The 14,981-nt window shown below is 36.1% G+C and overlaps 1 protein-coding gene across 8 annotated transcripts; it reads right to left on the bottom strand.

Moving 5' to 3' along the window:
• Window positions 1–2,744: 2,744 nt before the first annotated feature.
• LOC117214535 (glucose dehydrogenase [FAD, quinone]-like) lies at window positions 2,745–13,810 on the bottom strand. Of its 8 annotated transcripts, none has more exons than XM_033460710.1 (5): window positions 13,557–13,784; window positions 12,922–13,174; window positions 7,926–8,144; window positions 7,445–7,615; window positions 2,745–4,789 (listed from the first exon to the last, which is right to left on the bottom strand). In XM_033460710.1, the coding sequence occupies exons 3-5, from the start codon at window positions 8,107–8,109 to the stop codon at window positions 3,294–3,296; spliced, it is 1,851 nt and encodes a 616-aa protein (XP_033316601.1). In that variant the 5' UTR covers window positions 8,110–8,144; window positions 12,922–13,174; window positions 13,557–13,784; the 3' UTR covers window positions 2,745–3,293. The 8 variants fall into 8 exon arrangements, with proteins under 8 accessions (XP_033316601.1, XP_033316603.1, XP_033316604.1 ...); XM_033460712.1 differs by having other exon boundaries at window positions 13,582–13,784; XM_033460713.1 differs by having other exon boundaries at window positions 13,706–13,783.
• Window positions 13,811–14,981: the final 1,171 nt, after the last annotated feature.

Below are 14,981 nucleotides of genomic sequence, written 5' to 3'. Positions count from 1 at the left end.
TTCGAAGAAAGCAATCGCAAAAAGAGTATCTGATTTTGCTTTAATTTTCATACTGATGTTGCTATGTAAAACTTCCAAAAATACTTTCACATAGAACGAACGTAAGTTGTGTATGGCAATATATTACAGTTCGCCAACTTTCTACAATACAATGCGTGTTGTTTTTTTTATTTAATTTGTACTTTACAATCTGTCCAGCTGGACATTTGGTAAATTTTTCTAACTTTATTACCCCCAGCGGGATACCATCTTCGAGTTTGTCTATTTTATTTCTTTAGTGAGGTCAGTGAGATGTTTTCTTTTTAGTCTTATTTTTATATGGGTTTTGCTAAATAGATATTTGGTCTGGAATTTGTCAAAATATATTTAACGCGATAAAAATTATATGAATCAATATCGTATGGATATGATAGATTGTAAATTGAGTTCCTTCGTTTGATGAAATGGCTACCAAGAAATATTTAGATTTTCACCTATCCAGACAGATTATTAAAGGTTTTGAAGATTTAGGTGTTTTGGGCCATAGCACAGCTGTGGGTTGTCAAGTTCTTGTTTTTATCCTACCGGAGCTATTCACTAATTGAAAATTGGCTTGTTTTGTCTCGAAATCTGGCATAAAAAGGAACGATTTATCCACAATTTTAAATAAAATTTTAGGTGCATCGAATGAAACTGGTTTCAAAAGTGATTGTTTCCGATCAGGAATCAAATTAATAATCAGAGCATAACTGATATCAAACTTTTATTCAAAAACTTTCTTTTACAAGGAATGGCCGGAAAGTATACTTTCTTTTCAATTTTGTACATTTATTTAAGAATATACGGAATAATTTATTAAAAAATGATTTCTTAACGATCAGTAATCGAAGTAGTAATCAAAGCATAGCTGATGTCGAACTTTTATTCAAAAACTTTCTTTTACAAGAAATAGCCCCGGAAAGTATACTTTCATGGCGGCACTCGACAGCAACTAAGACCAGACGACGGTAGCGAAGTGGTTAGCGCCTTTGGTTGCGAACGTTCAGGACCCAGATTCAAATCCCGGCACCCGTAGTCCGATTTTCTCTTTCCACCACGTGCTTTGCAAAATGCAGAAGAAACAAAAAAGGAACCAATTCAATCCGTGCAAGTCTTCGGACGCAAAAAAGAAATAAAAAGCAGTACAGCGACATCTACACCAGCAGCAGCACTATGGCATATTCACCTCACTTTCTTTTCAATTTTTTACATTTATTTAAGAGTATGCGGAATAATTTATTAAAAAATTATTTTTTAACTAATGGATCCTGGGTTTCTTGGTCCAATATGATCCCACTGTGAAATTTAGAAAAAAATAAAAATACACGAGCAGCTTATAAATCATCAGAAAGGCACATACTGTCAAACACTAGTACGGTTTAGGTAAGAGAGTGTCGTCTGCATTGTTCACCGACAGTTGAACACACGGCTACTTTCTTTGAAACTTTCAATGATTTATTTGATAAATTAAAAACAGTAGATGCGCCCGTGATGCCAACGCAAATAAGCGTACGCTTTCACGATTTTATCCTAACACGGCGGATGATTCGAAAAAACGATTAGAATGGAAATTTTTTTTTTCTTTATGTTTATTAAAATTTACAATCAATTCTCGCGTTGAGAATTTTCAGTAAATTTTCTGGCGTGGCGCAGTAACATGGCTAATTATTTATAATAAGTTAATACTTATTATAGATAAGTATAATAGCGTATAGATAAGTATAATAGACATCGCGTGTGAATATTGATTGCTTAGAAAACTTCTTTTCCGTTCTTCGTATAATTAGTACACGTGATTATATTGTGCATTCGAAGAGTGGAAAAGAAGTTTTCTAAGAAGGCAATATTGACATGCGATGTCATTAGAAACGTAATTCCTTTATCTCTTATACCGTTGCACAGCTGCAGAGTTCAATTCCATTCTAATCGTTTTTACACTTACATTAGTATAATTGTCACTCAAGAAGATGTTTTATTTATACAGTAGTTCTAGTAATGGAAATTGTATGCTTGATGACGATGCGCCATTAGCAGCGTAAGATATTACGTCACTGTGTCATTAGTGTAGTATCGTGAAATAATCGTGTAGGTTGACGATGAACTTGTACGAAGTACAAACTACATAGTGAAAGTACAAGTGAAAATGCTGACGGGCCAGAAGGGATGGTAAATTCCCATAAGACATCGGGCGCAGCGACGCGTCCGTGGCTCTTCCGGAAAAGGGGGTGCCTGAGAAGGCGAACATGACCATATTTGATCATGGACGAGTACTTAACTAAAAAAATACTTAACACTTAGCCGACCGAATAGGGAGATCTCCCTTTTTGACTTTATCAACGCCTTTTCTTTTTTTTTTTTTTTTGTTATTTTCAGTTATTGTTTACCTGGAATTGTTCCCAATAAATTGCGCCACTTTTTCTGCTTTTATAAGTACAGTATATAATAAAATACATCAATTTAGTGGTTTTAAAATTAATTTAAAAGTTACATTATCAGTTATGGCTAAATGAAGTTATAATCGAACGATATCACACTTTTTTTTTTCTTTTATTTATTAATATTTACAATCAATTCCCGCATTGAGAATTTTCAGTAATTTTTTCTGGCGTGGTGCAGTGACATGGCTAAATATTTATAATAAGTATAAGATAATAACTTATTATAGATAAGTATAAACGATACCACACTGTAAAAAAATATTAAAATGCATTATGAATTTTTAATTGTACCTATATTTTTTTATACTTTTAATATATACTTTTAATTTCATGTTTTGTACAAACAATATGTGAAGTCGTTTAATAAAATTATTACCGCAAAATATAATTGACTTATATTTTATAAAGATAATTGTATAAATAATTTTCAGACTTCTTTGTGTTTTAAGTAGTAAATATTAATCCTCGATACTTAGAAAATTGCGCGTTGGAAACGTATAGCTCGTTGTGGCGCGCGCGGTTGGCTAAGTGTTAAAAACCATGAGTTCATTCGCGATCCATATTTCCTTCCAAGCTTATTCCTCGTAATAAATACTACAAGATGCAATAAGAATATTTTTCCTTGGAAATCGCGCTCAAGATTAATGTTGCGGTTAACTTTTTTCAACAGATCTGCACTGATTCAAAGACTACACCTATGGTTTGTATGTTAAGCATTGTATTACGTAATAGAAATTAGTAGCGAAAACTTATGTTGTGTTGAAGATTGTAAGATTCTAGTATTTAATGAACTACCAGCACTCGCTTTAAATTAATTTACGAAAAGAGCTATTGATATCAGACCTCATTCTTCAGCCATTCCTCTTTTATCATATCTGAACCTTTCTCTGCGATCATTATAATCGGCGCATTGGTATTACCACTAACTATATTTGGCATAATCGAGCCATCTATGACTCGGAGTCGAGCAACTCCGTAAACTCGGAGCCGAGGATCCACCACAGCTTCTGGGTCCCAATTGGGCCCCATTTTACAGGTACCCGTGGGATGATATATAGTCATGGAGTACTCTCTAATCATGCATTCCCAGTATGGGTCGGTATACATGGAAATATTTTTGCAAGCAGGGAATGGTTTAGGATTCATTTTGCTACCATAACGTCGAAACGCGCTAGTTTTACTCATTTCAAACACAAATTTGAGTGCTTCGATCAGCGTCGCTATATCTTCCGGTTGCTCGAAGTAGTTTGGATAAATCAACGGATAATCAAAAGGATTGCTGCTTCGAAGTGCGATAAAACCTTTACTTTTTGGTCTTAGAAGCATAGGAATCACGGACCATACGTCTTTATTACTAATTTCCCCAAACACGGCATCGTAGAATTTGTTGGTCAGTCCATGAATCTTCCATATATTTCTACCGCCGTCGGAGCACGCCCCTCCTGCCACCAAAAGCAGTTCTATGTCTGGGAAATCGTCAGAACCGTTCACGAATTTGCTATTGATAAAAGCTACTCCTTCGACACCTCCTAGCAATGTCAAAGGACCGTCTCCAAAAATCGCATATCCTAGCATATCCTGAATATTATATATCCTGCTCTCCACCAACGCAATTTCTTCGTTCACCAAGAACGCAACACCTCCCACACCTACGTGATCTTGAAGATTATGACCCACTTTTAAATCCTGAATCACTGGTATGCCGTGTTTCAATAATTGTTCTTTAGGTCCGATTCCCGACAACATCAGCAATTGAGGGCTATTGATAGATCCCGCGGAAGCGATCACCTCCTTTTTCGCACGAACGCGCAACCTTTCTCCGTTTCTAACAAACTCTACGCCATAAGCCACTTTCGACGACGGATCTATTAAAATTTTCGTAACATGAGCTCCCATGACGACGTGTAAATTTTTCCGCGTCCTGATTGGTCGTAGAAAAGCCTTCGCCGTGGAACACCGTCTGCCATGTCTGATCGTCCCTTGAGCAACCATGAATCCAGTGTGTCGTTTTCCATTGATATCTCTGTTTTCGTAACCCATTTCTAGACCTGCTTTGATAAACGCAGTGACCAAGGGAGTGTGCCATGGCGCTTCTTGAACGGTTAGGTAACCTCCGGTTGAATGATACGGCGTCTCGGCGTGGAGAGGGTTTTGATTATCTTCAGATTTTTTGAAATATTGTAGCACATCGTCGTAGGACCATCCGGTATTGCCTAGCTGTTCCCACGTGTCGTAGTCTTTTTTGTTACCACGAACGTAGAGCATGTAGTTTAGCATGCTGGTCCCTCCGATCACTTTGCCACGTGGCCAGTTGCATTGACCTCCTTCCATCGCTGTGGGCATAATTTAAAGTAAAATACAGCGAAGACATTGTCAAATATCCACGTTGATTGGTTATCGATTCGCGTTAATACCTCTTTCGATTCGTCAATAGATTCATTTTCCGATAGGAATCGATTTACTTGCATTCTATATATACACTTATTTCAGTTAAAACGCGTATATTTTGGCAGAGAAAAGAAAAAAGCTGGATGAGAAGACAGAAAAACTAATGGGTTGTTCGTGGGTTATCCGGAGGCGTTTAAAACATTTCGGTTTATTATACAAAGATACAGATTGTATGAATATGAATAAAATCAAAGAAACGCCTGCAGGAAGGCAATCGTGCGAAGACGTTTTCTTCGAACCTACAAAAGGATTACAGCAAAATGTTTGAAAAATGAGCAGACTCGCCGGGAAAAACAGCTCATCGATAGTGAACATTTTCGAACGAGAATTTACAAAATCAAGCGCAGTGTGCAGTGCCCAAAAGATCCGAAAAGACAAAAGGGAGAGTATGAGCGAACAGATATATAGACACTTTGTGAGTGGCAATTGACACAAAAGAGAAAGCTAAAAATAGAAAGCAACTTTTGTGTCGACAAGATAAGGATAAGTGGAAAAATACAGTGGATGAGAAAATAGATTGCATATTGAATAATGAGAGAAATCGTGAGTTACAGAAGAGGAGGAGAAAGGAAGTGAAAAGAGTTGCTCGATATTTCAAGAGGGCAACAAATGGAAAGTAATTACATGGACTATAAAATGAAACCACGACGTTAATTGGATTTGCAGACGTAGAATGAATAGAGAGCAAAGACAATAGAAAATCTAATAGTGGATATCTTTTCCAGTTTTTCACAGGTTCTGTGAGCTGGGGCTTTAGAAAACATATATATTTTCGACTTCTTTTTTTGCGTAGAATCACCCCCTTTCCGCTTGTACCACCATTTATCAACCACCCCGTATATATTGCAAACATTTTGGAATCTCATTAACACTGCAGCGAAACACAACTATAATTGCGATTAGTAAAATTTGAAATAGACATAGAAATATAATAGAAGTTACAAGATATTACCAATTATTATTCAATATTATACGAATAACCGATTATTTACTGTATTAATAAGCCACAATTTGTAGTGAGACGGTCGTTAGCACTAATTCTATGTTTAAGACTATCATTCATGCTGTATATTAATTTTTCACTGAGTGTATGTTCGCAATAAACATCTTGTCACTTCCACATACATTTACTGAATGGCCTCAAATTTTAATATTATAGTCAGGATAGCCGTATTTCATTATAGTACTAAGGAAATTTTAAAAAGTTTCGTACATTGCACATCACATATTCATGAAAAATTTTGTGCCAAGTGTTCCTATACTTTCGCGAGCCACTGTACGTGTACAGGGCAAAATGATTTCTTTAGAAAACAGAGCAACATGTGCAAAAATTTTATTCTGCAATATTCCCGATTTATTTTTCACGAGGAATCGCTCTTTGCCCAGCTATATCATTGTAGCCTATGATACCTCAATGTAGCTATATGATGTCTCAATCCTTTCGAGACTGTCTAAAATGATCCTGCCTTTTCTAGCGTGAAATGGAATGAGGTGATTTCCACCACCCCTATGTTACTGCGTAATACTTCTTGCTTGCATCTTTTGGTAGTTGTATCGACGATAGTAGCAACAAAAATATTCCGGAAGCATGCATCTATTGAAAATGAAACACGTAAAAAAAAGACGACAAATCTAAAGAACAATCTATACGATAAAATATACCATTGCCAGATCCAAAGACCGAGAACATATCAATTCCTATTTTCATTGAATTTGAGCGAAGATGTTGACTTACTTTTTTTTATCGGCATATATTCTATATTACATTTTATGGAAAATATAGCGAAGAAGCTAATTAATTAATGAGATACGAGCATAAAGTATAGATAATATCTTTATCACGTCTCGTTATAGCGGATCTCACTGTAGATCGTAGTCTCGGTGGAAAAATTAAAAAAAAAAAGTAAAAAGAAAAATTTTTATTCTATATTTTCGACTTCTTTTTTCGCGTAGAATCACCCCCTTTCCGCTTGTACCACCATTTACCAACCACTCTGTATATGAGAACAATCAGAGTTGTTTAAAAATGATTTGCGGTAAAACGTTCATTCACCGCACGAAACATACAGAGTATCGCTAATGTCTATCATATCAGTGTTATCGTTGAGCAGGGATGTCAAATAGTTTCAACGATTCCACGCCTATGGTTTTTGCGTGTGCCGCGTCCGACTCAATGTTTGTCCTTTTTTTTCTCTTTTCTCTTCTCTCCCTATCGTCAGTCCAACTGAGACTTTATATATTTACTGTAAAAATTAATTACCTCCTCGTTGAATGTATTAATTTATAGAGACTAGCATATATGCGGTACTTTGCATAATTGGGAAAGCCGCTTAATCGGATCAAAGGATGCTAGTTCCAGTGTGTCCCAAATAACCGAAATTCAGTATAATGCGTTCCAAGCGTGACCATACTATGTATCTTGTGTCATTTTAATTTACTTATTTCGACATAAAAAGTAAAACATTGTTTTTAACTATTTCTTCTATAGTTAGATAGATGCTTATTATCATGATAACAAGGCATTATTAAATATTATTTACCTCGACAGAAATTCTTATTAGGTTCCGTCTTGTATTTCCAATCGATTTGGGTTAACTGCAGATTAGCAGCAAGAACAGGAATATCATAGATTTCTGATCCATCACCACCTGCTTCCAAAAGGAGCACGTTCCAATCTTCTATCTCGGACAAGCGATTCGCTAGGACGGATCCTATAGTCGTGTAAATTACCATTATTAATATGCGTAGCACACAAAAACTTACAAATACTTTGAAATCAAAAATTTGAAGATTCATTTCGAAAAGGTGAAGGAAGAGATGAAATTTGTTGAAATTACGACGCAGAATTTGCCACAAACCTAATATACGTTTCATCGATAGATTTGTCGAAAGAAAGGAATTGTCAAATTTTTGTCTTAATTGATCATACGAGTAACAACGCGCTCATTCTCGTTCGTAAATAACGCGCAGATACGCTTATCTTCGTTATATTTTTTATTAGATTTATAATCGAAAACGTACCTGCAGAACCACCGCCTACAATTATGAAATCGTAAGACGACATTAGTGCTCCGGAAGGGACATTCTTCGCAGCGTAATCGTCAACCGCATACTTGATATATAAAAACATAGTTAGAAGTATCCAGCACATCGATTGGGTCAGTCCTGATGTCATCCCCCCCAAAGCAATGCTTCCCACATCCATTTTACTTCTATTCTTGCGATTTCTTTTTCATCTATCTGTAATATCAAGTTTTGCCATATTATTTTATATGATACCTTAGTTTGCAATCTTATTCACGAGATAACATCAAGTAACAAACAGTTTTCAATAAACATATTTATCTGAGGCTAATGTAACTGTAATCGTGTTTTGTCTACATTAAATATATGTATTATACATGAGCGTTACGTAGTTATTTATAAAGTTATAAACTTCACCTATTTTTAAGACCTTGACATATAATCAAAGTCAATGTTGTGAACAACTTTCCTCATACATATAAATGCTATCTTTAACTGCCGGCTTTGGTTTCCGAGGTATTTGCAAAAATATTAGGTGAAGTAAAAAGTTCTGAGCGCTTTTTCGCTTTATTTCGACGATGAAATTAACATAGTCAAGATTATTCGATTTAGATTAAATATGCGCCGTTTTGTTCGATTACTTTTGTCCATTTTGAAGGCAATTTCATAATTCCGCGGTTGAAGAAGTCCTCGTCCCTATTGGTAAAAAACTTGACCAGCTCATTTTCACAAGCCTCTCTTGAGGCCAGTTTTGTACCATCAAGAAAATTTTGCAAAAACTTAAAAAGGTGATAATCGCTTGGTGCCAGGTCTGGACTGTACGGCGGATGCGATAGAACCTCCCAGCCAAGCTCTCGGAGCTTCTGACGCGTCGTTAAAGATGTGTGCGGCCTGGCGTTGTCTTGATGGAACACAACACCTTTCCTATTGGCCAATTCTGGCCGCTTCTGGTCGATCGCCTGCTTCAGTCTGGTCAGTTGTTGACAATAGAGGTCCGAATTAAGTGTTTGCCCCGATGGGAGCAGCTCATAATGGATGATTCCCTTCCAATCCCACCAAACACACAATAAAACCTTCTTGGCCGTTAATCCACGCTTGGCGATCGTTTGGGCCGGCCCACCGCGATTGGACCACGATCTTTTTCGGCTGTTGTTCTCGTATGTGACCCATTTTTCATCGCCAGTCACCATCCGCTTCAAAAATGGGTCGATTTCGTTACGTCTCAACAAAGAATCGCAGGCATCAATTCGGTCCAAAAGGTTCTTTTGCGTCAATTCATGTGGCACCCATACGTCGAGCTTCTTCTTGAGACCAGCCTTATGCAAATGGTTCCAAACGGTTTTCTGGCTAATCTTCAGTTCCTGGGCAATGGAATAAGTGCTCACATGCCGGTCCGACTCGACGATTTCCATGATTTTATCCACATTTTCGACGATTGGCCTACCAGAGCGTGCCTCATCTTCGACGTCCATATTACCAGAACGGAATCGTTGGAACCACCGCTTTGCTGTTGCATTCGATACTGTACTGGGTCCATAAACAGCACAAATTTTTTTGGCCGCCTGCTCCGCCTTTTCACCTTGGTCGTAGTGGTACTGAAGAATGTATCGAATTTTCTCTTTTTTTATCTCCATTTTCGAACGCTGTAACACACAACTGGCTTCACCGAACACAAAACTGACAAAGAACCTTTTTGATGCGTAATATCACCTTGAAATCGGTGTATACTATGACTCGATGCGATGTGCACATCGTGAGATATGGCTCACTAAAGACATCTAGCGAAAAACGCTCAGAACTTTTTACTTAACCTAATATATTCGATACTCTACATGTGGTATTTTGCTGTTTATAACATGTACGTTATTAGTCTGAGGTATTCTACAGTACACACCATACAGCTCTAACATTGTTTAATAACGATAATATAATATAGAGTTTAATATTGTCTTATTATTTATTACCTAAACTTATGTCACGCTGGCGTTATCAACATATTCGGTAATTATGACAAGTTGTTAAATTTCTTTGTTCGATTCTGGCGTATGCGGCTGCTTTACGGCGGTCACAAGTTCAACCCTTAACGCTCCAAGTGTACCTCTCAAGCACCACCGATGTGCGGCGATCTACTCCAAGTGTGTCTCTCAAACACCACCGATGTTCGGCTATCTACTCCCAGTGTGCCTCTCAAGCACTGTAGACAAAGCCGATCAATATGCATCAACATATTGTTTTCTGAGAAAATCGTTGAAATGGTGGCGGAAATTGCTCTTTTGAAGACTAGAAACAAGCGTAATAAATGCTTATATACTTTACAAGATTTCTCAGGAAAGGAAAGGAGAAAACGCTTTGTCACACTATAAGTTTGTCAAATTATTAGTGAGTCAACTCCTAAGTAACTTTCGGAATAACGATGTGTATGGCAGGCCTTCCGGAACAGATAACGAACAACGTTCAGATGGCAAACTCCATATAATAAATCAGTTGCCGAAAGGGGAAAAGAAAAAATGTCTTGTTTGTTCACTAAAAGGAAGTAATGCGGTAAAAAAACAAACAGTTTTCTACTGTGAGACCTGTGAACGCAAGCCCAGTTTGCATCCCAATGAATGTTTTAAAAAAATCCACACATTACTTAATTATAATTCATATAAATATTGTAATCAAAATTATATTACTTCTGAGATGAATAAAGATTGTTTTGAATCACTTTAATATTATTATTTATAAGTCATTGTAGCATTTAAAATCTGACATTTAAAAATTTGTCCGTCGAAGTACGATGAGAATAAGATGCGGTTGTCGGTCGATATTCGCAATTAAAAGTCGGAGCGTTAAGGGTTCATCTACCCTAATCAACACTGATTTACTAAAAGGATGATCCAAGATCTAGATTGAAATTTTCTGTTTCGCCTTTGCATAGATTAGTGTTGGTTAGATAGCCTATGCCACAGACAAACCAAGAAATCTAATAATTTGTTATAATATACATATAACAATACCGGCGTAAATAATACTAGAACTCTGTGTGTGTGTGTGTGTGTATTGTGTAATACCTTCTGTCAGAAGTAAAATACAGTATATTATGGGATATATTTTCGCAGATGTATATTTCGAAAACTAAAACCGAGTGGTGATTATACAGGGTAGAGCGGTAAATGTAGAAGAACCGAACAGGTGATGATTTGACGGGAAAAAAAAAGAAAAGAATCGTATGCAAAGATTAAAAGCAATTTGGTAGAAATTCAAAACACTGGCAAATAAAAAAGTATTGAATAAAATTACAAAAGACGTGAAAATGCTACGAAAGATACCAATGATATGGAATTTTCGAAATATTTAGCCCTTTGTGGACGGGAGCAGACGAGAGACATTAGCACGCGCAGTCGAGAAAATATATACGTCGATTATATTATTTTCATCGATATTTAGTTCATCATCACTGTCACTATCACTAGAAATATTGAAACGTCTGAACCGATTCCTTGCTAAACGCAGTTCGTTTCCACTGTCTGAAGCACCGTCGTCGTCTTCTATCTTGTCAGGTTCAAAGTAATATTCGTTATCATTACTATCACTATCAAACATGTCTTCTCTGTATTTTCTAGGTATCGTGTATAAGGTATCATAAAAAGTATAGAAAATATATAAAAAGTTTGCTTATTCGTCTGACAATGTCATTGAAAGACTGAAAATCGCTCGAACGCGTCTCTCATCCTACATCGCAAGTTTACGTTAAACGGAGGATAAGACTTCATCACTAAAGATCTCTAATTTTCTTTCGTCAAAAACAAAAACTGTTCAGTTCAGAATACCCATGCGCATATAAATACGCATAAGATTACCACTCAGAAAATTGGACGTACGCCAGCCACTTAATAGTAAGTGTTTGCAACTGTGAACAGATTCAGGCGACTATATATGGACACGCGTCAGTAAAAACACGCAACAGTAAAAAAAACTTGCTAGATTCACTTTTATTTATATCCATTTTTTTTACGTGGAAACCAATTATACATTGTGGAAAGACATGGAACCGACTCTAGCAATCAAAAAAACCGGATAGGACCTGGCCAAGGTGTACCAGAGCCGTGTCAAAATACTTGTAAATCATTCATACGGAATATTCTTCTCATATCAATATAATAAACACGATTCAGAGAGGCAATCAAACGATGACAGACAATGACAGACAATGTCACAGCCGATAATAGTTATTCTGTGCCACGTACAATCATAAGAGTAATTAGAGGTATTATCTCGAATATAAAGAGATCACCTGGTTTTCACCTTATTAATGGGAAAATCCTAAAAGAATTATAAACAAAAGTGATCATAGAATGCAGTGCTAATATCCAAGCAGGGTAAGGATCTGCAGACAGCGTCTTACAGATCAAACTCGCTTCTTTCAGTAATAGCAAAAATTATGAAAAAAGTAATTTACAATCGTCTGAAATCTATCATAGAATATAGAATAACAGATAATTAACAGTAATAATAACAGATCATCAATTTGAATTGAAGAATGAACATGCAAGCATTGGACAAACACACGGAATAATCAATGAAATATATATAGATATATAGAAAATAAATTGTATATGAATAAAGAAAAAGTCTTTGACAAAATATGCTCTATATTGGACAGTTACAAACCGTTAAGGCTCAATTCCTCGGAACCTGCGCTCACGAAAATGGGAATATTCCAATATAAACGCTTGCTACTACAGTTTTTAACGTCGCTCGCCGTCTATGATTATTGATAATTAGACGAAAACGTGGAACAGTTTGGCTACCGATGAATTTTGAATTTGACGTCACGTTAGACAAAAGACGATTGCTGAGAAAGCGAGCTCGTATTTTCACCCAATGATTTCATGTCCTTGCGCGTTCCTCAAGCTTCGAAGTAAACAACCGAATTCGGTTCTGGTCTCACATAGAGCTCGGTTTTCTCTTTTGTTTCTTTTTAATAACTCATATCTTGGATTATGCTCACTTGAAATTTAATTAGAAATGCAATTCTTTATTCAGAATACATTCAACTGTCAGAATGATTACCGGATTGCAGTGAAATTGTTCACGTTCTTACAAACATGGAAGCCCCTTTTTCTATTCCGTTCGATAATTTTCATTTTTAACGTATTGAACGTTTTCTTCTATGTCGTACTGTAAAATTTATTAACAAACACTTTCTACAAATTGATCGCTATTATCTGATTTTGGATCGCTCTGTTGTGAATATGTCGAATCTAAGAACAAGAAGAGCAATTGAGATATAACAAGACATCTAACAAAATTCATTTAGATAGTCCAGTTTACAAAATAGAAATTAATATGACCCTCGTAGCAATGCTTCTATATGTGGACATATGATATAGCATTCTAGAGAATAGCCACATATCGTAGATGAAGTCACAATAAGTGAGACGATATAGGTGAAGCTATAAACAGAAACGAAGAAATTCGGGAAACCTGGAAGTTGCAACAATGTGGGAGAAAATGTGCAGCAATGTAGAGGAAGATGTGCAAGAATGTGGGAAAAGACGTACAACGATATAGAAAGATCGGAAAGATTAGAATCGCAATACGTCCGAATCAGCTAGCAGCAAAAGAAGAAGAATAAAAAGTTACTTGAAATAGTAACATGTAGATTAACTTTTCATTTATGTTATAGGCTACATGGTCGAAATAATTTCGCCTCAAGTTGAAGACGACTGAAACTGATGAAAAATCAAATATTAGCGGAAATACGACAATTTACAGAATACAAGACCACACACGCGTAAACGATGATGTGATTACGCGCGATAACACTAAATGCGGTGTAAAGTAAAGCAGTAGATGCTTCCTTGGCGATAATCGCTTGGATACTGAATTACGAGTAGTAACACAAAGCATTAAATATGTAAAACACACGTGTATATATAATGCATCTATAATTTGTCTATGATTCAAGTTCGCTGCTTAGCATTCCTCCATGTTGTGTTTATATAATCACTTATTACGTCACTAAGGACATTGCTTATGCATTTTGATCTAATTGCTGGCTAATTAATCAATATAATTACATATTTTGCGAAGGATCTTCTCTCGAGCTATGACACCTCTGTTATTCAGAACGGAAGAAGAGGACAGAAGACATTGCACAGAAACTATTTCGACATATTTGGTGTAGAGTATGAATTTTACCACGGGTATGTTTTTAAAAAATACTCTAATTGAAAAAGCAGTGAAAGTGGACGACAACGGCAAAGATATAACTTGTTATTCACGGAAATGTGATTTTGTAACAATAACGATAAGTGAAGAAGAAAACCAATAAGATTTTATGTTTATTCTCAGCCTCTAAATTTTGTCGAACAAGAAAATAGATTTTACCAATCGTTTCTGTGTTTTTTTCATGTAATCCCAAATTACAAATAAAAGCAGAGATTTTTAAGTGCTGTTTTAAGTTGCCGAAATAATGTGATTTTTCCATAAATTACATACGTTACATAAGCTTTCATACGTTCTCGCGCGGTCGAGTTTGAACGCTGTCTGAACGCTCTCTGTCCGGTCGTTGCGAAAATGGTACAATTCTGTAATCGTTTTTCCATCTTTCATGGGCATCCACACATAACACAGGTGATAAACTGCAAAACGACGACTGTTGAACCTTTTAATATTTAATAGTTTATCGTTGGCAATTTTTTTACGAAGAAATCCATTTTAGAGCTAATTGGTTTTAGAGAAGCATTTTCTAAAATTTCTAAAATTGATAGAAAGTTAAGTTCCACTTTTACATTTTATTGCATTTTATAGAATTCTGCATTTTTCGGTTAAGCAAAATGATCACTGCTGTATTTCAACCAAGCGTCTAAATGAACAATTTTTTTCACTTCAACATCAAAATCTAGATCTTTCAAAAAGCGTATAAGTTCGGCGGATAAGTTGAGATATTCATAAGTTGATAAATCGATCGTGCGAAAATTAAGCGGATTAATTCAAAATTGGCACATTATTTTGGGATGTATAACCGAAGTTATACGCGAAACACAGACTTCTTTGCACTTTTTA

This window comes from Bombus bifarius, unplaced genomic scaffold, assembly GCF_011952205.1.
Source record: "Bombus bifarius isolate JDL3187 unplaced genomic scaffold, Bbif_JDL3187 scf7180000009201, whole genome shotgun sequence".
NCBI classification, from domain to species: Eukaryota; Metazoa; Arthropoda; class Insecta; order Hymenoptera; family Apidae; genus Bombus; species Bombus bifarius.
This window is presented reverse-complemented; position numbering and strand designations above follow the sequence as displayed.

What these genes read in the sequence shown, in the direction of transcription:
- LOC117214535 (XM_033460714.1), bottom strand. Translation starts at nt 8,109, where the DNA reads ATGGATGTGGGAAGCATTGCTTTGGGGGGGATGACATCAGGACTGACC. An exon ending in TGTAGGCGGTGGTTCTGCAG is followed by an intron (nt 7,616 to 7,925) that starts GTACGTTTTCGA and finishes ACACGACTATAG; the next exon opens with GATCCGTCCTAGCGAATCGC. An exon ending in TAATAAGAATTTCTGTCGAG is followed by an intron (nt 4,790 to 7,444) that starts GTAAATAATATT and finishes TTATGCCCACAG; the next exon opens with CGATGGAAGGAGGTCAATGC.